The sequence below is a fragment of the Sturnus vulgaris genome, chromosome 1 (assembly GCF_052056855.1).
Source record: "Sturnus vulgaris isolate bStuVul1 chromosome 1, bStuVul1.hap1, whole genome shotgun sequence".
Taxonomy (NCBI): Eukaryota; Metazoa; Chordata; class Aves; order Passeriformes; family Sturnidae; genus Sturnus; species Sturnus vulgaris.
Genome location: NC_142243.1, coordinates 9,629,442 through 9,656,587, shown reverse-complemented (window position 1 = coordinate 9,656,587; position 27,146 = coordinate 9,629,442). Strand labels below are relative to the sequence as shown.

The window sequence follows — 27,146 nt, the reverse complement described above, 5'->3', positions numbered from 1 at the left end:
TCTTCCTCACTACAAGACCTTTGGAAATTATTTGCAGAATTAACAGGTAAGAAGTTTCTATTTTACATCAGGAATCCCAGCGGATTTAGAATTTCAGTAAATCTCCCAGGCATATTGTTCACACAGTTTGATCCAAACAGGGCGTGTACATGTCAGAACCTGAATCAGTCAGCTATTCCTTTTGCACAGTTTCAGGGTCAAAATCAGAAGGTAGACATGTGTGATGGAATTTGTATTTTGGTATGTTTGCATATGGTCTTTAGGTTGACACAAGAAAGTTTTACCAAGAATTAATGTTTAAGAGGCTCAGAAGTAGAAATCTCCTCACATTCAGGTTTTAAGAAACACAGCTTTATGTTTGCCAAACCTTTCAGAGTGAAACAACAAGAATCAGCAGTGCAATTTATAGGAATGTATTTTTGCTATTTTTTAAAAATATATGTACATCTAGAATACCTTCATTAACAAAACATAGCCATCATGTGTTTGAGTACAATAATGGTAAATTTGATTGTCATTTTTATGATAAAATATATTGTTTCAGATGAAATATTGTATTGATAGTCTTTAAAATATATACAGATTATATACAAATGACATTATTTTTTTTTTAATTGAGGTACAAAATAGACTACAATGTTTTGCAATAAATTGTACAACTCTGTTTCTAAAAAGAATGCAATAAAATAGAATACAGTTTGTCAGATTCCTCAGGCTGAGGTAATGCCCACTTCTTCTTTACATACTGAATGTCTATCTCTCCAGATTCCTTGGCCAGCACCATGCCTAACAATCCATTTGCTTTTTCTGGCTCTCCCAGCAGAGTCATAGCTGCAACCCTGAAATCAAAAGAACAGGGGAGTGTTTTTTAATTGAGGCAAAATAAATAGAAATTGCTTACAGTCAACTAAATGATTCCTCTTTTCTGCTCAAGTCCCAGCATGTTATTTAGCTTTTCACCAGTTATAACCATTTAATGTAAATATAACATGCAATTCTTCCCCTATGCATTTCATCATCAATTTCTAATCATGTCTGTAAATTATTTCAAGCTTGTAAAAATGAACAATGTTTGATGGCATTTTCCAGTACAGCGTAATAAATTTTAAAACTGTAATATTTTCTCCAAAAACTAGCAGTGTTTTGCTACAGTTTATCAGGATACAAGGAAAACCTCTAGCTAGAGGGATATTCAGCAAGGCCAACTTCAGCCTAGGGAAGACAGTCAAAATTTAGCTCACTCTCGCTTGTTTCCACACCTTCAGTAGTTCACCAAATAGAGCTAAAAAAGCAAATTCTAATGATCATTTAAAGTCAAGCAAAAAACCCCATGCAACAATATTAAAATTTTTTAAAAAGAGAGCACTTACTTCTCTGATGGCATAGTCTGCTTTGCCACAGGCAACAAATCATTTTCCAGAAGATCCCAAATGTAAATATTGGATGATGCATCCAGGGCGAAGAACACAGCAGGTCTTGTCAAAGCCCACTGCAGGGCAATAATTGGCTGGCCCTTTGTGCTGTCATTCCACTGCATGAGAGGGTACTCTGATGTCATCTGGTGTAATCTAATACTTCCATCTGAACAGCCAACCTACACCACAGATAAAAAGAAAATACCTTCTGGAACAAAACAAACTAAGCAAGATATAAGAAGTGGTGTTTGGGTACATTGCTTACTGGTGGACTTGGCAGTGATGGGTTAAGGGTTGGATTTGATGATCTTGGGGGTCTTTTCCAACCTAAATGATCCTATTTATCTCTGTTTTTTTTGGTAGTATCTTCATGGCAGATTTGAACTAGTGAAGTAAATCAACTATCACATCTAATAAATACATCAAATTAGAAATACACCCTCAGCAAGTAATATTAAAAAATGAAATTTCTATTAAAATGCTTTCATACCAAAAATAGTGGCTTTCCAAAAGGGAAGAAATCAATTGCAGTGATGCTTATTGATCTCAGTCTGCTCTCCCGGGGCCTGAATAGCTTTGGAACAACTTTTAAATCATGTCTTGTACCATGGCCTACCAGACCCTACGAACAATGTAAAGAAAATTAATTAAACAAAACAAAACAAAAGTTGCATTATTGGTATTACAGGAAAAAGTTAAATAATTCATGAGCTGATGCTTTAAAAGATCCTTACTAGCTAACAAATTTTAATAGCTAATAGATTTTAATAATATCGACTCAAATTATAAATTTTATATACAATCTACTGCTAAAATTCCAACTAAATGAGACAGATTCCAAACAAAAATACTAACAATGAGATGAATTCCAACATGGTACTCACAATGTTTGTTCCAACAACGAAGTGATTTGGATTAGAAGATAGAAACTTAATAGTCAGTGTCTGTGGCATTCTCTGGCTAATATCCTTTGGGAAAAGGCTGAGGAAAATGGCAAAGGTGAAAGATGACATTAATACAGGGAATTATCTCCTAAAACTGTGCAGGTACATGCAGAAACTCTTGATCTAAAATATCTATGACTAGATCTAGGAAGAAATGTGTATTAAAAAATACTCACAACAGAAAATAATGTTAAATATATCTTATGGTACAGCAAATTAGTAAGGTATAGGAAAAATTAGCTTTGTGAGGTAACATATGTAAGTTTGAAATGCCCCAGTTTTCTTACCTGTTACTCAATTCCACAGTAGAGCTATGCACTAATTTCACTTTCCCTCCGGGAACTAAACCTAAAATTATAAAAAATTATTATTTGAACTGATTTAACCACTTTGCATTAAAATGTGCAATCAATAAATTAAATTGTAAGTAGTAAGTAAAAGGATATTTCATTATTAGTTTACTGCAGACACAGCCTTTGACATATAAGAATCTTACATCATTTAGAACTATTTGCTGCAGAATTCCAATCTGAAGAGTTACAATCGTTGACAGAAACAGAAATATAGGTACATGTTTCTATTTCAGCACTCTGTAAGACACAATTCTAGGGATGGTTAAAATGCACATTTATGTTACCTGGATCTTTGAATTACAGTGATGAGATAATGTAATAATGTATCCATAAAGTTGGTCTATGTTACTTGTTAGCAGAGAACAACATAAATAATTCAAATCCTTCAAAGATAAGAATTCTTTGAAGAGGGAAAAAATCTTACTGTTGGTTGCAGTAAAAATATGTCAATACATACCACAGCTTTAAAATGCACCTCTCCACAGACATAATACTCAGCTTTAGCAGCTTAATGTAGCCTGTCATTGCACATGAGCTTATAGAAACTGATCAAAAATTCTAGTTTTGGCATTACTTCATTGTTTATTTAGGCATTTTCAGGTGAAAAAATATTTTAGCCACAGCCTTTTCCAGTTAGGTAAGAATGTAAGTGTAAATTTGTTTAAAGAACAAAGAATGTAATTTTCTCCATTTACATAACTCAAGAAGGGCTGAATGGACTTGGCTCTTCAATGTTTTCACAGAAAACTTTTATCAGGCTAAATTAAGTATCTTACCTAAAAATGAGCTTTCAGGACAATTCTCAAAATGGAGACACAGGCAACAACAAAACCACTATAACAGGTTTGGTTAAAACTAAAGTACAAAGAGGAGGACCAAAGACATAGAATCACACATTCTTTGCAAAAGAAAAAAAAAAGCTGTTGACAGCACAGAAAACTACTCTGACATTGTAAGAAATGTGGCTGTCTGATGGCAATTACCAATACAGAATTAGCAGATGAGATTTAGATAGCAGTGAAAATGATTCTCATACCTAACCAATAACCCCAAACATTAGTTATGAACTATTCAGAATGAATCTTTTCCTCAGTAATTTTGCCTTTTTCTAAACTACTTCCAGTACGTCACTGACTCTTCTTGTGTCTTTTAACTTCACAGTCTCAAAACTGGAGCATTTTATTCTACCTCTAACATACAGTACTCACCTAAGTCAGTTTGTGAACCAGCTAGATCCACTTTTTGCAATTCAACAACTACCTGAAAAGTCAATATTTAACATTAATAAACAATCAATATTTACCAGACTTGTTGCAATAGTAAGGAATAGCTCTAAAGGACTGTTTGGAGAGGCAGGTCTCACATCACAATGATTACAGGTAGATTCTCTATACCTTGTCAATGTCTGCAATTCTAAAAATATCTTCACATGCCTGCTGGATGTTCTCTGATGGAAAGCAGCAGATGGACAGCTACATTCTACACTTAATTGCTAGTTGGCATCTTGTTGTTTTGGTCAGTCACAAAAAAACCCACCCTAAATAAGGAATTGTAACACATTTCCTGTGCTTTCCTGTACACATGAACAAAATGAACTACACACAAACTATACATGAAATAAAAAGAGTAGATCATTTGGCCTGAATCTGTTGCTACTAAAGTTACCAAAGTAACTGAAGTTAAGACTTTAAAGAACTTGATTACTAACACAGAGGTGAAAAACTTTTATCCCTTATGATTCACAGGTTCAGGAGCTGGGCCAAAGCTGCATCAGGCAAAAAACCACTGAAAATGTGTGATAGAAGAGTTTTCAGGACAGTAATTTAGAGCAGCAGACCTGCTGCTTTCCTGAGCATCATATTTTGGGCAAGGAAATCTTATCCTCTGATTTTCACTTTTTATCCTTTTTATTTGTTTTATATAAATCATGACTTTAACTTCTCCCCTATATTCAGTATCATCTCTGACACGACTGTGATTTTAAATTAAAGCAGGTGGGTGAAAGATGACAGAGGACTATTATTCAACTACTAGAAATAAGTGAATATGTGAATATTTTTATAAAGTAAAAAAACTGATTGTCTTTTTTCATATACCTGTTAATACTTTTGCCTAAAGATAACTTTAGGGAGTCAGATCAAAACTTTTAAGGAGAATTCCAACAGAATGGTTAGTGTTGATGTACTTTTCAGGGAGGCAATTCTTATAAAAAATTCTGAATTTGGGTTTTTGTATTTGAAGTATTTTATTACACATTATACTCTCTCTTTTCATACATACTCACCCACATATTAAGGATTCCATTTTCATCCATTGAAGCTATCTGAAATGGAGGGCCTGACATTTCTATGGAAGGAATGGCAACAATTTTATATTCATACACTGACCTTCCTCCTGAACAATAGCAAAGGATTTGAAACATTTCCTACATTAATACATGCTCTGAAACTTCTACAATCTTCTCAGCTGCATAAAAAGTGAAAGTGCCCTAATTCTACCAAAGGAAAGAAAAGGCATTAAACTTTCTTTACTGACAAGGTGGTAAAATATTGGAGCAGGCTTCCTAGAGAGGTGGTCAATGCCCCAGGCCTGTCAGTGTTAATGAGGCATTTGCACAATGCCCTTAACGTGCTTTAAATTGGTCAGCTCCAAACTGATCAGGCAGTTGGACTGGATGATCCTTGTAGGAACCTTCCAACTCAAACAGTCTGTTCTGTATCTCTGTCTATTCCAGAATGTGCAGCTTGTCCTACCAGAAAGGCAGATGATCTCAGTCTGCATCTTTTTTAAAATGTCTGGATTCTGCATGGACTTTGGAAGGGAACATAAAGTGAAACAGATGGAATCTCATAGAACCTGCAACACGCAGCACATTTCCTCAAACCACTATGGATTTCAAAGTACAAATCTGCAATGGAAGTGATAATGTCTTCCCTAGCACACTGTCTGAGAATTTGAGGATGTGAGGATTAGAGTTTCTTTGCAAAGTTGGTCATAAAAAGAATAGGCAAAAGGCACAGGAAAAACCACCAGTTACAGCCACATATCTTAAGTGCTTTCAGATATAATTAAGTTGCTCCACTGACTCAGACAGGGATTTTCTTTGGACCTCAGAGAAGTACTAAGACTCTTCCAAAGGCAGTTTTTGAGTGATAACTTGCTTTATCATGGAAATATGGTCTAGAAAACAGACATTATAACAAGTACACAACCACACCTGATGTGAAGCTGCAATGAATGAACATTACATAAAAATGAGAGCAGAAAACAAACATGAATGTTGCATGCAATTGATGCTACCAACAACTGAAGAGGCAGACTGGGATTATAAACTGGATTTTGGCTATGTTGTCATTTGTTTCACTAGGCACCTAACGAAAGAATGGGATGTAGTGATGCTTAGAAGAGCAGTTTACATACCCTCCTGATAGGAGAGGCTTGAGAGCCCATAACTGTGGTCACTGTTGAGAGAAGCTGAGACAGGTTCCACTGCCAGTATGGGAGAGGTGTGGTTTACTGAGTTCAGAATGCCATCTGTAAACAAGGATAATGAAAGATAAACATAGCACTTTCCACAAAAAACAACAACAAAATCTTCATCACTTTTCAGCTTATGGGAGAATGATGATTACAAAGAAAGAATGGCAAATAATGAACTTTGCACAACTCTCAAATACAATATTGCAAACTGTTTGCAAAATTAACAAAATACTACTAGATGAATCAGTGTTTCAATATTTCTATTCACTTCTCATTTTCCAAATGACTGATGAACCATTTATATCACTGTACCAGACATTTCATTAAAATCTGCCATTCAGGGTTAGCATGGAAATAATTATTTCAAGCTCCATAAACAACAGGAGTAGAAACAAATCACTGTTTACTATGAAAGAAGACAAAATTGAATCTTAGTAGAAAGCATCCTGAAAAATCCTGAAACGAAGTATTTACCACAAGAAAATGTGTATTTACTGTTTAGTAACATTTTAGGGCAAATGTGTGTTTAGAGCATTTCAGTGTGCGCTCTTTGTCAGATACTCATGATTTCTGGACTTGCCCTGTGCACTGAACTTAATCTCATTTAAGACTGAAAGCATTAAAGCTTCTTAAGTATCCAGCATTAAACCTGCCTGCTTACATAAGCAACTACATGAAATTGTACACATTTGTACACAATTGTACCAGCATGCAACACAAGACCAAGCATCTTTGACCTACTGAAAGAATTAAAAGTCTATCTACAATCAACTACTGTTTACTTTTACATGGCTGCAGCAATTAGAAACACTTGTGAAGAAAAGAGGATTTTGTGAATGTGTGTGGTGGGATGTTTTATAAAAATACTAGTACCACAGGCAAAGTTGAATCAGAAAATCATAGGAGGGTTTGGACTGAAAGGGATATTAAAGATCATCTCATTCCAACCCCCATCTGTGAGCAGGGACACCTTCTGCTGGACCAGGTTGCTCAGAGCCCCATCCAGCCTGGCCTAGAACACTTCCAGGGATGGGGCATCTACAGTTTCTGTGGGCAACTTGTGCCAGTGACTCACCACTCCCACAGGAGAAAATGTCTTCCTAAAAATTAACCCAAACCTACACTCCTAAAAAATTATTTACAAAACTATTGCTATATGTTATTCTACATGTTAGGATACCTTGCATGAACATTACAGAAACATCAAGGTTTAGGTGACAATTTCACTGTGCACAAAGTGACTGACCAGGTTGCACAGATGCTCACCTGTAGAAAATGTGGGAACTCTAAATGTCCACTCAGTTTCAGTGATCATCATACAAGGGTGCATTCTTGAGTCTTCTCGAAGATCCCACACCAACAATGAACCATCTACTGTTCCAGCAAAAACTAACGTTGCTTTACTGGGACCAAAACAACAACATACCACCTGTAAAACAGTAAAAACATGCAGGCTTGATATTATGGTAAAGATCAATGGTTTGATGAACCTGAAATAGGTTTGTGAACATGGAAACCTAGAAAATACAGATTACATGTGTTTATAGCAGAAGGGAAATCTATTTTAAAAGGGAAGTAGGATACAAGACCTTCAGTAAGCCTTCCCTTTTCAAATCAATTGTGTAATCTGCATCTACTGTCACAAAGCTGAAAGAGATGACTCAGCTGTATTGGAAGGATGAGTAGAGAGAAGTCCTAACAACATCTGAACCAGATGTTTTGCTTCATTCACTTTTCAACCATGAAATACAGTCAAAATTAAACAATCAAAACAATCAACAAAACACCATGACCATCACTACAATCTGGTTCTGGAGTACAGAATAGAACAAGAATAGTGTTTGGTCACTTGGCCCAAATATGTTTCTCAGAAGACTGAAGATGACACATTTTGCAGTAAGACAAAAAAAGACCCCAAGTAAAAATAAAATCTTCAAATAAAGTCTTGTAATTGATGGACAAATATACAATGTTATTAAAACATACCTCTGAATCACATATTAAAACTTTCTGAGGACTGGAGGGCTGCCAGATGTTCCAAACACATATAAGGCTCTTTCTGCTCAGCAAATCAACACCTGCCTTTTCAGGTAATCCATGAGCAGAAAGTAGTGTCTGCCTCTGAACTTGAGAGACATACAAGCAGGGTATTTTTCGGCCTAAACCATTACAAAAGAAAAACAAGAAAGAAAATCAATAAATTAAAAAGCAAATTCACTGCAAATGAAAAAGCATATTCAGCTGCTATAGCAACAAACAAACTAAGATGCAATTATGAAGAATATTTCTATTAACACTGTGTTGCTTTTGAAGCTATACAACAAAAAAGGAGGGTCTAGAGAAGGAATACAGAATACTAGAAGTAGAAAGCAAAAACGAAGAGAGTCAGGAAATTAACAGAATAATTATTCTGGACATAAGCAAGCCAATCTGATCTGATGTCAATATATATTCTGAAAATAAAACTGAGTCTCAAACAGGAAACAGCACAGGCCAGGCTTTTTTGGTTTCATCTCATGTGTTAATGTTAGATGATGTAGGGTTCTGTGTTATAACGGGCCTTCCTAACATAATTACAGATGTTGTATTTTTCATTTTTCATCTGAATAGCTACTGTTTATATGGAGAAGATATAATTGCTTTTCAAATATATCAGGCTACAGTGTCCCTGTTGAATTACCTGCCTTTATTTGTAACTTTGGCCCTACTGTCAGCATAAAGAGCCCAAACAAAATTACACCCCTTGGGATGGCCCTTCAACAACAGGGACAAGAAATTGCACACATCATGTTAATTGCTGGCTTTATTTCTGGTAGGAATAGATGGAATATATTTCTTGTAAGATGCTCTGACATTCTTTTGTGAAACCAATGTGCACAGAGTTCCAGCAAGATTAGTGCAATTAAAAAGAAAGTGGGGTTTACATCATCTGTATATCCTGATATGTGCTGTTTGCAAGTAATGACAAAGAACATGGCACTTTGCATAAGAAAGATCACTCTGTACACTAAAAGGTGTAGAATAAAGTTCCCTTACCATGGAGGAATGGCTGGTTAGTATTTAACTGGAAACAGCTATCACTAATAGACAGACTGGTTTGTCGAGATCTTAGTTTCCTGGGTTGTGTTGTAACTTGATCTTCCTCTACCAAAACAGCAATCACCTTTCAAACATAATTAGATTTATAGAAATAAAAGGGTCATCTTATCTTCCAACTTGGCTATTTGTAGATTTCTAAAGTTATGTGGATTAATTTCATAAAACTTTATCAACTGTCTTGCTGATTTTGTAACTTTGCAAATACCGCTTTAGAGACATAAAAGTTGCACAGCTCTGATTCGATTCCTTTGTAGAAAGATTATTCTCTTTGATAACAAGTATTATTTAAGTAATTTACTTAAATTAGTCAGAACAAGAACTGTAAGTGATCTATCACACTGTATACTTATGCACACAGCTCAGAAGGGACATTAAGGATATAACTGCACCTGGCAAGCAGACCGGAGAAAATTTGCTAATCTTTGTGAATCAATTTTAGATGTTAGAGCTCCATTCACTGATGTATCCTGGCTGTTTATGGGACCTATGAAAAACAGAAAAACAAAAACCAAACTTGAGGCTTCAAAAGGGAATCAGTTAAGAAAAGCATAAGGACAATCTAATTTTTAAGCAAGAGAAGAGTGGCAGGAATCAAGTTATCTTCAGCAGAAATAACAGCATTGAAGAACAAGATCTGTTGGAGACTCATTTTTGCTGCCAACAGAAACATCAAGCCAGAAGGAAAAACTATTTCTGCCACTTATTTTTCATACCTTCCACATGAAGATTCAGAGTGCCTATGTCAGCTTGATATCAATGCAGCCTGCCATTTTATAGATTCTCACAAGTAATGGATACCAAGGAAAAAGTTTACATGACATGCAATCATCCATGAGTGAATAGGATTAAAATGTTCTTCACCTCCAGATACAAGAGCACTCTCTCCTGGATGCTGTGTCCATTTCTCCAGTGTCTCAACTTCTTCAGTCTGAATGTCTCTGTCAAGATTGTCCTCATTACACTGTATATATGCCTAAAGAAAAAGGATAAAATTATCAAATATGGGGTGACACTGATAAGAATGATAGCATGTAACTGAATAGAACTTAGCAATTTTAAAACTGAAATTTAAAGCTCAATCTCTTCTGCTTATGAATTCAGACCTGAGCATAATGACATACTGTCACTATTTCATGCATGTCACATTTCATATCAGAGTGCTAAATAAATAATATTGCAAAAATACAGAATGTCTTCCATGATGTGTAAAAACCAAAACCAGCATATCTGGGGACACTGAGCCACAGACAAGCAAAAAGCCCTTTAGAAAATGGGGAAAGAAAATGAGAGAGTCCTCTTCTAATACAGAAAGGAAATGGCCTGTCTGGCAAAAAGTTTCAAGATCATTGCTTTATAATAATTGAGGCTTAGAGATGAATATGATTGATTTATTACTTTATGTCCTGGTAGCTTTAGCAACTTTATTTTTTAAGGAAAATTCTTTTCCACAAGTAAAATCAGGCCTTTGAGGATTTAAATATTACTGTGTATTTGTTACGTACCTGCTTAGTGTTCATTTTACCAAAATTCCTGATATACATGTCGTACTCATTGACAGGGGGCAAATCCAGTAATGAAAAACTAACTGAGAAATCCAGGTCAATTAGTGGCAGAAGTTCTGAACTCCGTTTTCTTCAGGATGAATTACAAGAGAAAAACACAAAAATGGTTAAGACCAAATATTTGGTATTCATAAAGAAAGACAACCTGATTTTGTATCTAACAATCCTTTAATCTATGAGAATAGAAGTTGTACTGAAAACAATTAGCAGATAAAAATGTATCTATAGAAATACAGAGACTATTGTTAAAAGTTTTCATTTAATGTTACACTGAGATAATGGCCATATTTGAAAATGCAATACTAATTACAAATGGCAAACTTAACACGGTTTATTACTAAAGCCAAACTATTAAAAGCTCAGCAGATCAATCATCTTACCTAAGTATTCCAAAGCTGTTCTGTGAGGTAACAGATGAATCTCTCTTTCTTTTATAGTTAAGACAGTGGCTAATTCTCCTAAACTCATTTTATTAACTCACATGACTCATATGTGTACATGCTTTATAAAGATCTGTGATGTCCTAGCTTTGTTACACATATGCAGGAAAAGAGTGACAGTCTTTGTCACAATTCACACACTATCTATCTTCTTTAATGCCATAAAGCTGTTAAGATATTTCATTTTAAGAGTGAACTGCTTGAATTACACAAAGATGTCTGCTTACAAGTTGATTCCAGGCTCTTGCTGTAGTACAGTCTTTGACAATTTGACAATTTTTGCAGTCTCCCTTTCTCTCTCTTGCACTTGAAGGTTTTTTTAATGTACTTAAAAGTAATACTTAAATACAAACCAGATACAATTATGGATCTATAGCAATTCCGTATCTGAACACTCTTGCAGATGCATACTCTAGTTACAGATTCTTGCTGAAGCAAGATGGTATTTGAAAATGGAAAAGACTAGAGCAACAAGAGCTAGAATTTCATCAGCATTTTAAACTGAATTTTTCTTTATGCACAAGGACAATTTTCACATCTCCTTTTTGCTACTTGATGACATCTATAGCATATTCTTACCCACGATTTTACTTGTGCTTCATAATACATTATCTCTTCACAAACATGGGCATAGATTGCTGAGCTCTAACTCAATCATATCAAAGTTGATTACTAGTTACAAATCTTAATGACATATGCAGGCAAATCCTTAAAATAAACTAATAAGTTTGTATTTATAATTTACAACTCCCAAGTGCCACAACTTCTTTATGGGATGCTTTCAGTCTATTTACTGGTAGTAATGTATCATCACAAGATTAAACTCCACAACCCCTTCCTCTTCCCATGAAAATGTTCATTATCTTCACAGGCTGTGTATGCTGTTAGCATGCACACAGAGTTATAAACATAGTCATAATCAGTCATGGTACAGCATCAGCTGAGGCTGACAAATATTCCAGAAGGCAATTCTCCAGAGATGGCTTTGGAAGTTTCTTAATCTGTCTCTACAGCCTAGAGAGGAAGCCTAGAAAATTAACTTGTGTAAAATTTGAGTATATAATTTTGGGCAATGTGAATTAAATAACTTAGACTAATAAAATAAGATTAGATTTATTAGACTAATAAAATTAAAGGCTAATAAAATCACCCTTATGGGAAAACTAGTCACTGATGTACAACCATATACATCAGTGGAATCTGGAATTAATAATAGCATTTAATAACCTTGCTTTATGCATCCAAATATTGTGGCAGAAAATTGGAGATATATACAGTGCTTCAGATAAATCTGGAGCCCCTGGCAAGTTCCACAAAAAGCAGGCATCAATTTGTTTCTTTAAAATACAGAGATGTCTTAGGTGTCTCAAATCTAGATTAATTTTAGATCAGTAATAACATGTTTTTACAGCAATCGATGTTATCCCTGAAAGGGAATGTGCCATTTTGCCAACTATATGTACCATATATTCTTGATTATTTCAAGAAGTTACAGTTCTGCAGAGACCTGATGGTAGCTAAAAGGCTTGCTCTTTAGTATTTTAAGTCAATATCTAATTAAATTACTGAAGCATTACACAAAGAAATTACAATCCTGGAAACTCATTCTGTAATAAAATGATGCACATAAACTGATATATAGATACATTTCTCTTACAAAATGACATGAAGCAATACCTGTAAATTATATATACTTAACTAATTGCTGCTAGTTAATAAAATATTTGATTCCATAAGCCTCAAGTTTATAAAGTTCACATATTTCAAATATAATGAAAAAAACGTGCATCTCACATAGTGAGCTGCCATTTTGTGTGGATTATTTAAAATACACTTACTTCTGCTTACTGGCCATACTTCGGCTGCTTTGTCTTTGGTTTGCCATTTGGAAATCCATGAATATTCCACAAAAAGAGCTTCTGACAGAAGAATCTTGCCTTTCTGTGATATTGTAAAACATAGTGTTACAGTTCACACTTAACAGTGCATGAAAATGTTAAGCAGTAAGTCTAAAAAGTTGCAGATTTGTTACAACACAGCTACTAAAAGTTCCTGGTTCACATGTTACACAAAGTGCTCTATCACCATTTTCAGTACAGTAAGTTTAACATCAGTAATGGGCCAGCATATAGCCTTTACAATGGTTCTTTATCAATCAACTCAAAATGACTGACCATTATAATTTTTACTTTAGAAGACTGATGCAGAAAGTGTCTTTTTCTTTCTCTTGCCATCAGCAGGTGCCTTGGTCCCCTGCGTACAGTAAAACACTCAGTGATCAGTTCTAAAAATTTTCCTGAAGTCTCACAGACTTCACCATGTGCACACTACACCTCTGAGTAAGAACTCAGGTAGAGGAGAACCTCATGAACACAGGCTTAACCCATGTCCTTAGATGAATAAGGAAAACACTGAAAATTGCTCCTTGAAAAGCCACAGTTAACAGATCACCTACAACTGATGTCATGGCTATCTTACTCCTTTTCCTGGTTAGGTTGTAGCTAATTGACCTCATGATCTAAATTCCAGTCAGGACTAATGGTGCTTCACTTCCTCAAAGGATAACTGCTTTTTTAGGCAATACTTGTAAAATGCTTTTAAACTTATAAAAATAATTGCCAGACTGATCAAGCACCATTTTAAGCAAACAAGATCAAAAGTTGATAAAAAAAATAATGTGTAGTGTAATTAAGAATAAACCACCAAGTGCTACAATTCTGAAATTTAAAAATCTTTATCGATTCTGTATTGTTCAGTAGAAAAATAATAATTGCATAAATCTTCTGGAAGAAGAAATTCACATTATAGTATGCTGGTTCTGGTTGCAATGACCATTAACTGAAAATCTATTGACAGAATCAAAGACTTTTCTAGGCTGGAAAAGATGTTTAAGACTTACAGAAACTCCCTGCTATTCTTCCATGACAGCACTAACTTTGAACCAGACTAAAAGGGTATTAAACATCCTTTTGCCCAATGACTCTGTGTGGTTGTTCACTTCAGTGCAGACTTGCAAAGGAGAACCACAAGAGTACTTAATAAGCAGCTCTAGCACTCACAGGTGTCAGATCAACTGAATGCCAGACATTTTAGATAGAGCTTGCATTTAAAAGTGATTAAGATATTTGTGTAGTATTGATATTTTTCTTGCCTTCCCTCCAGAACAGTTGCTTCAATTTTGCTTAAAAGAAAAAGGTGAATTTAATGCCAGCGGAAGCCCCAGGCTGTTCCAGCACTCCACAAGTTTTCAAAATCCAGACTCTCATATGCTCCTCTTACCCAAAATAAGATGTATTAAATGTCAGTCTGTACTTTTTATATTTCACAATTTAAATGATTACTAATGCCTATGAATCATTTAGTAATGTGGACGTTACAGTGCTTACCACAAATCTACATGATTCATCCAGAGGACCAGATTTTGGTCTTTAGGCAGACTTTTAGAAAAAGTGGCCAGCTGACTTGAAAGTTTTATGTGTTACTCATACATTTAATAAAAAAAAGGCTGGTATCTAGTCACATACCCATGACTGGTTTCTTTTTTTCATTTTCCAGTTTCTTTGGCAATGGAGTAAAAATTCTATCATTTTCTGCAGTAATTGCTCTTTGAATTTCTTCAATTTCTGATGTTCTAGAAAATTTAATCTCACTTAGGTTGTCTTCTTCATCTCCTACTTCACCACTTTCATCTTCATCATCTTCAAAATCATCTTCATAGTCCTTTGAAAGTAACAGAACTTTCTATACTAAGTAAATACAGACTATAGATGTATTTTTCAAGATTTCACAGAAATTATACAATTGTGTCAAAATAAAAAACTCATACAGATGGCTATAAATCCTCTGACAGAAAGGCATTCTAAAATAACCAATGGAAAGAAAACAGCATCTCTTGATTGTGCAGTAATTTAAATGAAGAGAAGAAAATCTCAGTGCTGTTCTATAGTGCCCAAAATAGTATTTTTATTTAATATCCTAAAGTAGATACTATGTGTTTAGGTGAATTATGTGTTCTTTAAAGAAATAAAATAACTGTGTTCAGTGGCATAAGTGATATGGCTTCAGGGATGTATGAAGTTGTTTATTTGACAGTTTTAATTCAAGCTGTCCTTTAATGGCCAGCACACATTTACCAAACTTCCACACTTCCTGGCTATGGCTAAGGGTCATCCTTTAATAAATTCTCCAAACTAAGACAATTCATTACATCCTAAAATAATCACCTAACACATATGACATGAACAAGTCTTAAATGTGCTTATTTCTCTTCACTGGATGGTAAAGGGCTACTGCAGGGACCAGCTCAACAGTGGAAATCATCACTCCTGACACGAGTGGAGATGAATTCTACCCTCACTGAACAAAGATGATTCTAGTTCAGCTCACAATGAAAGCACATCCCACACACTCCTGTACCTTAATAACTTTAAACTAGACAAAAGAGAGCTAAAACTAGGGAGTTCAATTAAATTAATCAAGTGAATGCTGTGTGTCAATACCTTTTTCCTATGATATTTTTTCAGTGATAAATGAACAGGCTTTTTTTACTTTTTACCAGAAATTATTATCTCTGATTATTTAAACAATTCAGCATTCTTCACAGAAAGTCATTTAAATAATTTAAATCCATAAAGGCAGAGAAAACATTTTGTGAACACTTCAACTAAAAAAACAAAAGTCAGTTCCAAACCTCTGATGAAAACTAACTAAATATACAGCAGAGTTTCTACATAACATTTTAATTACTCAGTATCTATGTTAGCCAAATTAAGGTTACTGTCATCAAAAAAATAACTAAAACCATGTAACATCCTGTATATTTCTGTGAACAAAGTTTTCTCTATTTTGATACTTAAGAATTACTTCAGACAGACAACTGTATACTTTTACTTACTTCAAAGTCATCTTCATAATTTGGTGAAAAATTCTCAAGTCCTGTGTCTGGATTAGAGATATGTGTACCTTTCATTTCCTAAACGAGAAAAACAAATGAAACTGTTAAATAATCTTACCAAAAAAAATCTCTTATCTGGAAATCTTAGCAAACAATAGATTAATAGTTGCTGTTCTCAGATATTTCTACATTTTCAAGCAAACATGTAGCATATTGCTTATACAGATAAATAAAATTATATTATCAAATGATAATTACTGAATTAAACTAACAGTACAGGAAGAAAAGCAGAACTCATCCTTATTTTGGAAGACCAACTGTTTTTCTACCAGTATTTTTATTGGAAAAACATAAAAACTGCTGCATTGCCTACAAATTCATTGATGGTGCTAACAACAAAATAAGATTACCCTACCTTTTTGAGGACTAGACAAAATTATCCCTACACCTAAGTTATACTGGGGGACTCAATCTGTTAATAAAGTAGTGCAAATGTTGAAACCGGGAAAGCAGAGACGTGGATATAATAGGAGATCATTTTTATATGGAAATAATTTGAATTGAAACATTGAATGCTCTACTTTATTTACATGGCATAAGATTTATGGTATCTCTACAATACCTTTCTCCAGATTTTTAACTTGATTAAAATAAAGCTATTTATTTATGGCAACTTTCCTCGTTTCAACATTTGCACTATTTTATTAACGGATTGGGTCCCCCACTACAACTTAGATTGCAAGAAATTTCTCTGATTTCTTCTGCCTGCAAGGTTGCAGGTACTCTGCAGTAATTAATTCATATAGTTTAATTAAAAATTTCTTTAAAAAATCCTTATTCCATTTCGTCAGACACCTTTAGTAACACACTCAACAAAGGTGAGTCTTTATTAGCTATTAGGCTACTTTGTAGTTTTTATTACTTATGATCATCTCAGAAAATGCCTACAGAGCTGTCAGCTTTATGAATAACACAGATGCATCTGGTGTACACATGGTTTTTTACACACTAGAAACCTCCACCTTTCAATACTTGTCTAGGTTCCTCCTTTTAAGAACTTATAGAGAAAATCTATATATCGTCAATACAAAGCAGGATTAGAAGCCATGCTGGAATATCTGGAAGGCTGTGGCATTTGGAGCAAGAAATGTACCAAAAAACAAAAATCAACAGCATAGAGTGCAAAGCCCTGGATTTAAGTCTCCCTGTTGAGCCAGGTCTTAAGTAGGAATTTCGCCCTCCTGGGTTGCCTCCTATTGCCAATGAAGACAGAGAAGATAATGGGAAAAGAGACCAAATATAAGAGGACTGAACTGCCTATTTCTCTCCACAAACTACAAAAGAAATTTAGGTCCTCACAATAGAAATTCACACTTAAAGACTAGCTGAATCAAACAGTTGAAAATATCACAAAACTGTTCCAAATAAGCCCAAGCCCATACAGCTTCAGACTTGCTGAAAATTTGGTTCTGTCTGCACCTCTCAATTTAAAAATATTAAAATAAATAATTTCAAAATATAAAAATTAATTCCTTTTCCTTAGTTTTACCTCTTCTCTTGTGTCCATATCCTCTTTTTCAATGAGTTTTCCTTTATCTTTTACAGTCCTATTCAAAAAGAGAACAACAATTTTATTGGTTAACTCATAAGAAAGCAGTTCTGTTTTCTGGAGATTTTGTTTGTTTTACTGAAAAAAAGGCTTTTTTCCTGAAAAGAAAAAACAGTTGGAAATTTCCAATTAACTGAAATATTTCTAAAAGTATTTTTATAGATCTCTATGATGCAAAAGGATAATGAAACAACCAAGTGATTAACCAGCAAATAATTCAGAAACTTTGTCCAAATTTACCATTTTTAATTGCATCAAAAGGTAAGAAAAAGTAGTAAGGAAAAAAAATCACAACCTCATATATTTATTACTTGTATTAATATCTGCAGCAAACCATAGATCAAGATCAGGTTGGTGAGATATGCTTAAAAGCTGTAAATCAAAGACTGATTTCAAATCTGTTTTTTGATTCAGGGGTCTTATTTATGAGGGCAATACAATCAGGGTCAGAGAGCAGGAGCAAATCAACAACAAGGTTTTGCTCCTCAATAATATCTTTGATTATTTATTAATAGAAAGTAAGTAGAGAGTATCAGACTTCAAGAAGAGAATATTTTTACTTCTTATGTGAGTATTTGTATATACTGCTGTTGGGATTAACAAACATAAACATAGGAAAAGGCAACAATAAAAATTAAAATTTGTCTGGATCCTGTCACAACAAATTGGAGTCATTCAACATTAACAGTGCCTGAAGCTGGACCAGGGTTTCAGGACATCTCACTAAACCATATTGCCTTCCCTGCCATTCAGGAATGGCTAAATTCTTCCTTCCCCAGCTAAGCACAAACAATGACTCAGCCACAACCCCAGCAGCAACAGCTTCAAAACATTGCCTGAATACTCAGCACTGCTGACACAGCTGAGTGCTGCTGCCAGGTAGCATCCCAACACGTGTATTCTGAAATATTTCAGCAGGAATACACTTCCACAAATTCACTTCGGCCAAAGTGGTCTGTCCCATGCTTAACACTAGTAATACTCAGCCAACTTTGGTAGTGACTTCACTGCCACTGTCCCCAGAAGCAAACAACCCAGACTTGTATTGAGCCAGGAAGCTAAACTGGGGTTTAAGAGTGAGAATTGCAACCAACAATGTACCCAGAGGATTAGACTTCAGAAAGTTGTGTAAGAATTTCACAAGGCTCAAGAATTAAAGAATTCAGAGTACTAGAATATACTGGAAACTTCTCTAAGATTTATATTTGCTAGTTATAAAACTTAGAAATAGAATCCTGAGATTTAACTGATCCTACTGAGGGTATCTGGAATTTTTCCTCCCATATTCAACTGCAAACTTGCTATATATATAAATATAATGTTTTAGATACCATCTAGGATAGGAACTGAGTATTGGTGCTCAAATTAAACTAAACAACAAAATAGAACGTAGTTCATCATGAACCTTACATGTGTCCACATGACTACATAGTGAATTTCCAGGTGGTAAAATACAGAATTACTGTCTCCAAAACTAAGCGCCTAGATTAATATATATGCAATTTAAAACATCTCTTGCTACCCTGCTGAAGAAAAAAAAATTAAAGGAATACAAATACATACATTTTTATCTGAATCATCTTAGAGGCAACACACAGATTTTTTTTTGTAATTGCTGTACTATTAGGCCAGTGAACAAAAATTATATTATCCCTAGATATGTGAGATTAAGAATTTATGCTTATTAGTTTGGTGGTTGGTGACTGAATCTTAGTAGACACCATTTAGTATATAATTATTATAAATCTCTGAATTTACCTTACAAGCTGATGGCTCATTTCTTCTTGAATCCTCTCCTCCTTTTTGTATTCACTGTTCTGTGAAAGAAGTCACAATATTCATGAGTCAGAAATGCTGGGAGGGAATACGTATGTGAACCTGTATTAGTAGTATTCTCATCTAACAGTAAAAAAGGTTGCTAATGAATTGTTTCAATTCCAGACTATTTTTTATTTCAGTCGTTGCTTGCAAGATGCTCTGAAAAACTGGCAGGGGCTAAGGGCTGACCTTGGAATGCTGTGGCCAACCTGTTCCAAAAAATGAGATTTTAATAGTATGTATTACAATTCACACAAATTGGATGGAAGGACAGAGAACAGTCTCAGGCACTTTTAATCCCCAGTAGAGAGACTTGAAACCTAAATTCTGTATTATGAAGGTTTGCTTAAGTTTGGAAGTGTATTCAATAGGTTGTTTAAGATAAAGGTCTTTGTCTCTATCCAGAAACAGAAACCAAAATATAACTCTGGGACAGAAGCATCAGTGTGTGTGTTTTCTCTAATAACTACCTGAGTAAATTTCCAAGGAAGTCAAACATTGAGCAAGCCCCTGATAGACTTTAGTTGTCTGCTGCAGTCAGCAATCACTCATGGAGGGCTCTTACACTGCAAATTACTCATATTGTCCCTACAAAATACATTTCTGAACTTTTATTTCAGAAGCTTGTACTTCTTCACTGTTTAGGCAGCAGAAGAAACTACCCTAGACCATCTCAACTGTTGTGTCTCATAAAATTTATTTGATTTTAAGAGTTACAAATTACTAGTGATTCCTTCTCTCAATCTTGTTGAATAAATACTTAAAAATCAGTAAAAATTGACAAATTATTGATTAAGCCTCTAGGACATAACATCATGTATATTAGCAACACAAAAATATATTGTATGGCTTCAGAAGTAGAGAAAACACCACAAATATAAAGAGTCTATACTGACATGCCTACTTATGAGTTGGATAGCTGTGCTCCCTTCATAGACAACATAAAGTCACTTCTATCAAAATCATACTTTTTGGTATAAAGGCAGCCAATAAACTTCAACGGACCTCAAGCCTTATAACATTTCCATTTCAAAGTAAAAATTTCAAAAGTCATAGCAAGAAAGAATTTCATGAATAAAAGACGTTTCTAATATATAGGTTTTTTGGGGGTTTTTTTTGGTGTGGGTTTTTGTTGTTGTTGTTGGTTTTGGTTTTGTTTTTTTTGTGTGTTTTTGTTTGGTTGGTTTTTTTTGTTTGTTTGTTTTTCTGTTTGTTTGGTTTTGTTTTGTTTAAATTTTATGGAAGACATAAACTCTGAATTAGCATACATAATGCAGATGTAGTGTTTTCATCTACCAATTCAGCCTCAAATTTCAGGAAATGTTGACTTAAAATCCTACCATTTTTATCATTCCCCTACTGAAAATATGCTAATAATTGAAGTGACAAGGTAATGTTTTAGCAAAACTTACCCTTAGATCATATTTCTTTCTTTCATTTTCTCTACTTTTTACTCTCTCATTAGCTTCTGCTTCTGGCCCTTCTCTGTCTCCATGGGAAGATTTTTCTTTAGATCTCTTTGATTTATGTTTTTCTTCAGATCTCTTTGATTTATGTTTTTCTTCTTCTTCCTTTCCATAATGTTTACGACTTTTCTCTTTAGAAAGCCTCTCTTTTTCTGTTCCAACATGTTCTTTTTTTTCTCTATGTTTTCTTTCTCTCCCTTTATCCAATTCTTGATGTTTCTCTAACTTGTGCCCACCTTCACCTTCTTCAACTTCATAGGCTGAAATTTTCTCTATTTTCTTTCTTAAATCATTATCCTGCAAAGAGGAAAATTATATTAAATGGTTAAAAAGTTCTCCAAGACTGTTCTATCTTCACAAATCTATCCATATTTGACCATTAAAATGACTGAATTGTAAGTACTTAATCTTTCTGTCACATGGATCTTCCAGTCTTTTTTTTTAATTTCCTGTGATAAAATGTTTCCAATTATGACTGCACTTGAGATTCTTCTAAGTGTTTCTTCTAGGACACTGCACACTTTGCTACAGAAAATTCTTTGAATTATATGCTCTTCACACAAAAAATTAATTCTTTTCTACCAGGTGGTCTAAAGTAGGATGTACACTCATCAAGGCATAAATAGCAGATGGAAACAATTGATGTAGCTGCACTATAATGAAGCATTGCTTCCTATGAAAATTTTATTACATATTTACTTAAAAAAAAGAATAAAATACATCCTTAAAATTGGGTAGCTGAGAAATATTTTGTTTGTGTTTTGTACACTTGTTATCACCTTACTATCTATGCATCTCTTGGATTTCATGGGAGTTACAGTTGGATCCAGTTTCTTCATTATTCTACAATTTTATCTTATTCTGTTATGGAAACACTTCACTAACTTCCTTTACCTTCTGTGCTTTATGTCTTCTTTCTCGGTCTTCAGTTCTTACTTTTTCCTCCTCTAGAAAACAGATGTATAAATTAGGAAACAGATTTTATAATATTCAAACTGTAGCATGTAGAAAATAGTTTTTTAGCAAAGTGTTTTCTCTAACATAAGAGTTTTCTAAAAAGGAATTCTGTTGAAATCCTCTCTCCAAAGCTCTTTCCTAATGAATCTCTCCAGTCTTATATGAGAGTGCTACTGATTTCAGCAATCACCCTGCAAGTCAATGGATCATTCAGTAGAGAGTGTCTAGGCACTGACCAACAAAACCAGTGACATCCATCCTCTCTTCAGAGGAAAGGAAACAAGCATCAATTTTTTTAAAAGCATCTAAATAAAACTAGGTTACCAAACCATTCCATAAAATACACATGCCAGTAGGTACTCACACCTGCCTGTTTTATCCTCTCTGCACAGATGGTTTCAGAGTATTCCTGTCTAAATATCAAATATTTCCAAGTACTACAGCAACCCGAAGTTACTTACTCAAACGATGCCTGATTTCACTTCTCCTGTGATGTTCTGTATCTCCTCCTTCAAATGATTTCAGATAATTTTGTGGATCTATATGCTTTATCTCATATGTTTTGTGCTTTTTGTCTCGTTCTCTATCAGTCTCCCTGTCTTTATGCTTTAGTACACTGTGTCTCTCCTCCAAACGTGACTCTCGAACTTTATCTTTGTGTCTCTCTTGGTCTTCTCTCTGGTGTTCTTTTTCCCTTTCTTTCTCTCTCCTTTTATCTCTGTCCCTTTCACTGGATTTAAACCTCTCTCTTGTTCTTTCCTTGCTCTTCTCTCTGTCTCTGCGTTCATGTCTGTCAGGGCCTATGTCATGAACAGTCCTCTCTCTCTGCAGTTTCTTTTCTCTGTGTTTTTGATCTTCATTTTGAATATCTGCTAGTGATGCCTGAAATAAAATAAAAAATCTATCATTATAATTCAGCAATCTATTTTGATAAGAGTATATTCATGTGGAAAAAAACCAAACCTGCTGGATTACTAAACATGCATTTAATTTCCCAAACCATATTAAAATGCTGATAAAGTTCTAGGCTTACTTTGTAAATACCAACATTATGTCTGTGCTTACTGAAAAAACTAAATGGAATAATAACAACACATACTGGAAAACAGCTTTTAAAAAACCTATTATGAATATCAATGATGCAACTGACTGCAGCCTGAATGTCTGTTTGACCAGGGGATAATGCAATTAGCCAGTTTAAAAACACCAGGACAAACATGATAGATGATGATAATAAATACAATAGATAATATACATTTCAGGAAAGCTAATAATATATATAAAGCAGAGATATCACTTGGATTTGGGTGACCAGCAAATCAGACCCCATTGACTGGTGTGTGATTACTGTAACAATGTATTATTACCTAATTTAGAAATTTGTAGGGTAATCTTATATGACTCATGTAGCTAGAAAGAGCTAAGCTGGGCCAGCCTCTGGGTAACCTTGGACTGGAGAGATTCCAGAATAGTCAGTGTGACAAGGAACTCAGCAGCTACCCATTAAAGCCCTATATCATTTATATTTAGTGATGCAGATTTAAAGTGTCTGGTGCACCAGGAAGTGTTAAAGAGCTACTGCAGATCCCACAAGGCAGAGTGCTTGTGGAGCAGAGTCAACTCTTTATGTTTAGACCACCAATGAATTCTAGTGCTGTAAGGCTGCTTAACATCAAGATTAGCAGAAATAAAATAAATGCACCTTTAGGTGTTTCCTAAGTTCTTCTGCTTTCCAAGTATCTTCTTTGGTTCTTTTCTAGAAGAGAAAATGCAGAAAAGACTGAGTAACCAATTTGCAGAGACAAGTAAATCATTTAACAATGAATCATATTTCCAAGGAAAGGACCAAGGTACACATGGCAAGTATCACTAAAAAGATCATGCAAACAGTAATCTGATTTTGCTCTAACACCTATTTACAGTAAATTTCATCTGACTGGACCTGGAAGAAGCCTGAAGTTCAGACTGCATGTGTAAATTGGCTGCACGTGAAAAATTTATATGTAGCACTGAAGGTAAAAAGCAAAAAGATAATGAAACTAATCAAAGTACACATGATTGTTTCACCAGAGTGCTCCCTAGTAAAATAGGTTATATTTCTTCTATCTGCATATGCAGAGCTCCTGCACTTGGCTGCTTGGATGTCGTTAAAAAGACTAAATAAAAAAATCATATTGTTTGAGATCACTAAGGGAAAGGAGGAATTTTAATCTATTGACTATTTTAACTAGTTCATTGGAGGATGATGACCATATCCAAAATGACATGATCAGGCTGTCCTGATTCTCAAATTTAGACTTGGCAAAAGCCACTGAAGATTAATAAAATCATCACTGATAAATATTGTAATGACGAGCTGCACTGGTGGAAGAAAAAAACATATGGTGCCCATTTTTTTTGTTAATTCATTATATGGAGGCAGTATTTTAACATTATATATATATATATATATAAAATATTAAATGTAAATATTTAAATTCTACATGAAAAAAAACCTTGTCTTTTCAAACTTGGATTTTATAGAAGATTGTAGTGAACTTCTAAAGTCAATGAGAAGTCCCAAGAAGGCAGTATTTGAAACAAACAGAAAGTGCCCCTTCAGTTTTATTTTCTTCTTATACTTAAAAAAGGCAAAAAACCAAAAAATGCAAATATTTACTGCTGCAGAAAGTGAGATGAGAAAGTGAAAACAAAGTTGATAATTTTCTTAAGTCAAGCTTTAAGAAAGCCTAAGAAACTCAACAGAATTTGTGTGAATGTTACCTGGGAGGAAGGCTATGAATGTGAAGAGAGCAGAATGTTGCATTATAGTCTCAAACAGTAACCTATTTAAAATCATGTTTTGGTTTTAGACCATATTTAAGCATGTATCAGCAAACAAAGGAAGAATGCTAATGATGTTAATAGCATAAAAGCAGCATAACCAACAGACAACATCAGATAAAACAGCTTCAGATTTATTTCAAAGCTGAGGCAAAAAGCACACAGCAAACATTCACAGGTGGCTCTCTGGCACCCAATAATATCTGTCAGTTTTCTGGGGTCTGCAGCTTTCACCTCCCCACCACAACCAGAAACTGCTGCTTTTGTGTATGATGATTTTCCACTTTAATCTGTGCTTTTGCAGAAGTATAATAAACAGGAAAAGGAGATATTTTATAAAGGGTTGAGACCTCTGTCCCTCTGTAATTAAATGTCCATTGAAACAATCATGTTTCAAACTTTCAAAGGATTTATTGAACTTTCTGACCCGTCTGCTAATTTAGAAGTACTTATATACATATTTAAATCCAGATTAAGATCAATTATTTAAATGACACTGGGGTTTAGCTTAATTCATCCACCTGAGAGCATTCAGCTCACATGAAATGCCGCAGATTTACTGAACTCAAAAAGTGCTATGAATGTCCTTACCAGTTAAGAATCTATCCCTTAACCTAAAGAAAAAGCAATTAGCAGAAAAAGAAACCTTGTTGCTTTAGATAAACTTTGAAAGAGACCAACAGGTGTTTCTTCACTCACAGCTAGAATGATAAGAAGTTTTCAGAACATACTGGTATAAACTAATTTAAGAACTCAGTCAAATGTGGTTCCAGAAAACAAGAAACAAAAGACCAGTAAGACAAAATTCTGCCTTTAATTTTTAAGCCAGAGAAAAGTACTTTATTTTTTGCATGCAAACATTTATCTTTCTTATTTCCAATATGACTTGCCAATTTGAGAGCCCTCAAAAAGGCACAAGAGCACGACTGACAGAAGCAGCAAAAGGAGGGTTCCTCACCCAGTGTGGCTGTTCTGATTCTTTGGCACTCACAGCGACACACCCGAAATATCTTAGATTAAAGTTTTACTTTTTTTTACTTTTCCATCATAACTCACCAGCTCACTGCTTTGGCACGCCTACTCTTTTAAAGTGAAAATGTCACACAGTAATTGACGTTAGCACGCGCATGTGGTTTTGTTTCCTTTATTCCGGAGCTCTACAAACGCTCAATAATTTAACACCTCAATGCAAGAGTTACGTGTGTTCCCGAACAACTAAAGCCCGACAACTGGCGGTAACAGGAGCATCAATTATTAAACACACTTTTCTCTAGAACGTGAAACAATGGGTATTTCCGCAGCCACCTATCCCGTGGTGCAGGAGGATGTGCCGCTGGTACATCACCCCTCTGGGATGAGGATTTCCTGGCTTACGGCTCCGCCGTGCCCACCACACGAAGCGGCCCGACCGGGCCCGGCAGAGCCGCGGGGGCTCTCGGGGTCAGCAGCCGGGACTCCGGCGCCGCTCCCCGGCCCTGCCCCGCTCTCCCGGCCGCCGCCCCTCACCTTGTCCCCCTCCATGGGCCCGGGAGGCCGCGTCCGCCGCCGCGGGCCGCGATCGGGCGCTGCTGCGGGCCCGCCCCGGCAACCAGGGCCGGCAGCCGCTCGTCGAGCGATGGATGCGGCGGCGCCGCCTGCGGGGCTGCACGGCCGCGGGAAGGCTCCTCCACACCGGGGTATCCGTGTGGACAGGGACAGGGACAGGGGAGTCCTGGGGTGCAGCGGGGACAGCACTGCCAGCAGGTCAGGGAGGTGATCCTGCTCCTGTCGGCAGCGCTACTGAGGGACGTCTGGAGTCCGTGTCCGGGTCTGGGCTCCTCAGTACAATAGAGCTCCTGGAGCGGGTCCAGCAGTGGGCGATGAAGGAGCATCTCTCCTTTGAGGCTCTCTCTTGAGGCTCTGTTCAGCCTCAAGAAAAGTGACAGGGGACCGCGTTAATGTGTATAGGTATCTATGGGAGGATGCCAAGAGGACGGACCAGGCTCCTCTGGGTGGTGCCCAGCAACAGGAGATGAGGCAGTGGGCAGAAACCGATGTACAGACATTTCCACATGAACGTGAGGAAGAACTTCTTTACTGTGCAGGTGACCGTGCACTGGAACAGATTGGCGAGAGAAGCTGTGGAGTCTCCCCCTGGAGATATCCCAGAACCATCTGGACACAATCCCGTGCTCTGGGATGACCCTGCTTGAGCAGGGAGGTTGGACCAGGTGACCCACTGGTCATATTCTAATTTCAATAACTGCAGCACATCAGTCACCTCTGCTGAAAAGAGGTGAGTTAATG

At 35.6% G+C, this 27,146-nt stretch overlaps 1 protein-coding gene across 2 annotated transcripts; it reads right to left on the bottom strand.

Annotated features, from left to right (window-relative positions):
* Positions 1-397: 397 nt before the first annotated feature.
* On the bottom strand, positions 398-26,451 carry DYNC2I1 (dynein 2 intermediate chain 1). 2 transcript variants are annotated; one of them, XM_014872241.2, is made up of 24 exons: positions 26,367-26,451; positions 23,740-23,793; positions 22,499-22,919; positions 21,975-22,027; positions 21,027-21,377; positions 19,555-19,613; positions 17,737-17,794; positions 16,188-16,265; positions 14,818-15,013; positions 13,132-13,234; positions 10,794-10,923; positions 10,153-10,264; positions 9,681-9,775; positions 9,229-9,355; positions 8,179-8,351; positions 7,459-7,621; positions 6,133-6,246; positions 4,997-5,058; positions 3,921-3,972; positions 2,647-2,707; positions 2,300-2,396; positions 1,906-2,037; positions 1,371-1,594; positions 398-839 (listed from the first exon to the last, which is right to left on the bottom strand). In XM_014872241.2, the coding sequence occupies exons 1-24, from the start codon at positions 26,379-26,381 to the stop codon at positions 668-670; spliced, it is 3,102 nt and encodes a 1,033-aa protein (XP_014727727.2). In that variant the 5' UTR covers positions 26,382-26,451; the 3' UTR covers positions 398-667. The 2 variants fall into 2 exon arrangements, with proteins under 2 accessions (XP_014727727.2, XP_088015291.1); XM_088159165.1 differs by lacking the exons at positions 3,921-3,972; positions 4,997-5,058.
* Between the last annotated feature and the right edge of the window lie 695 nt (positions 26,452-27,146).

What these genes read in the sequence shown, in the direction of transcription:
- DYNC2I1 (XM_014872241.2), bottom strand. An exon ending in ATGAGCCATCAGCTTGTAAG is followed by an intron (nt 17,795 to 19,554) that starts GTAAATTCAGAG and finishes CTTTTTGAATAG; the next exon opens with GACTGTAAAAGATAAAGGAA. An exon ending in AGTTCCCACATTTTCTACAG is followed by an intron (nt 6,247 to 7,458) that starts GTGAGCATCTGT and finishes CCTTGTTTACAG; the next exon opens with ATGGCATTCTGAACTCAGTA.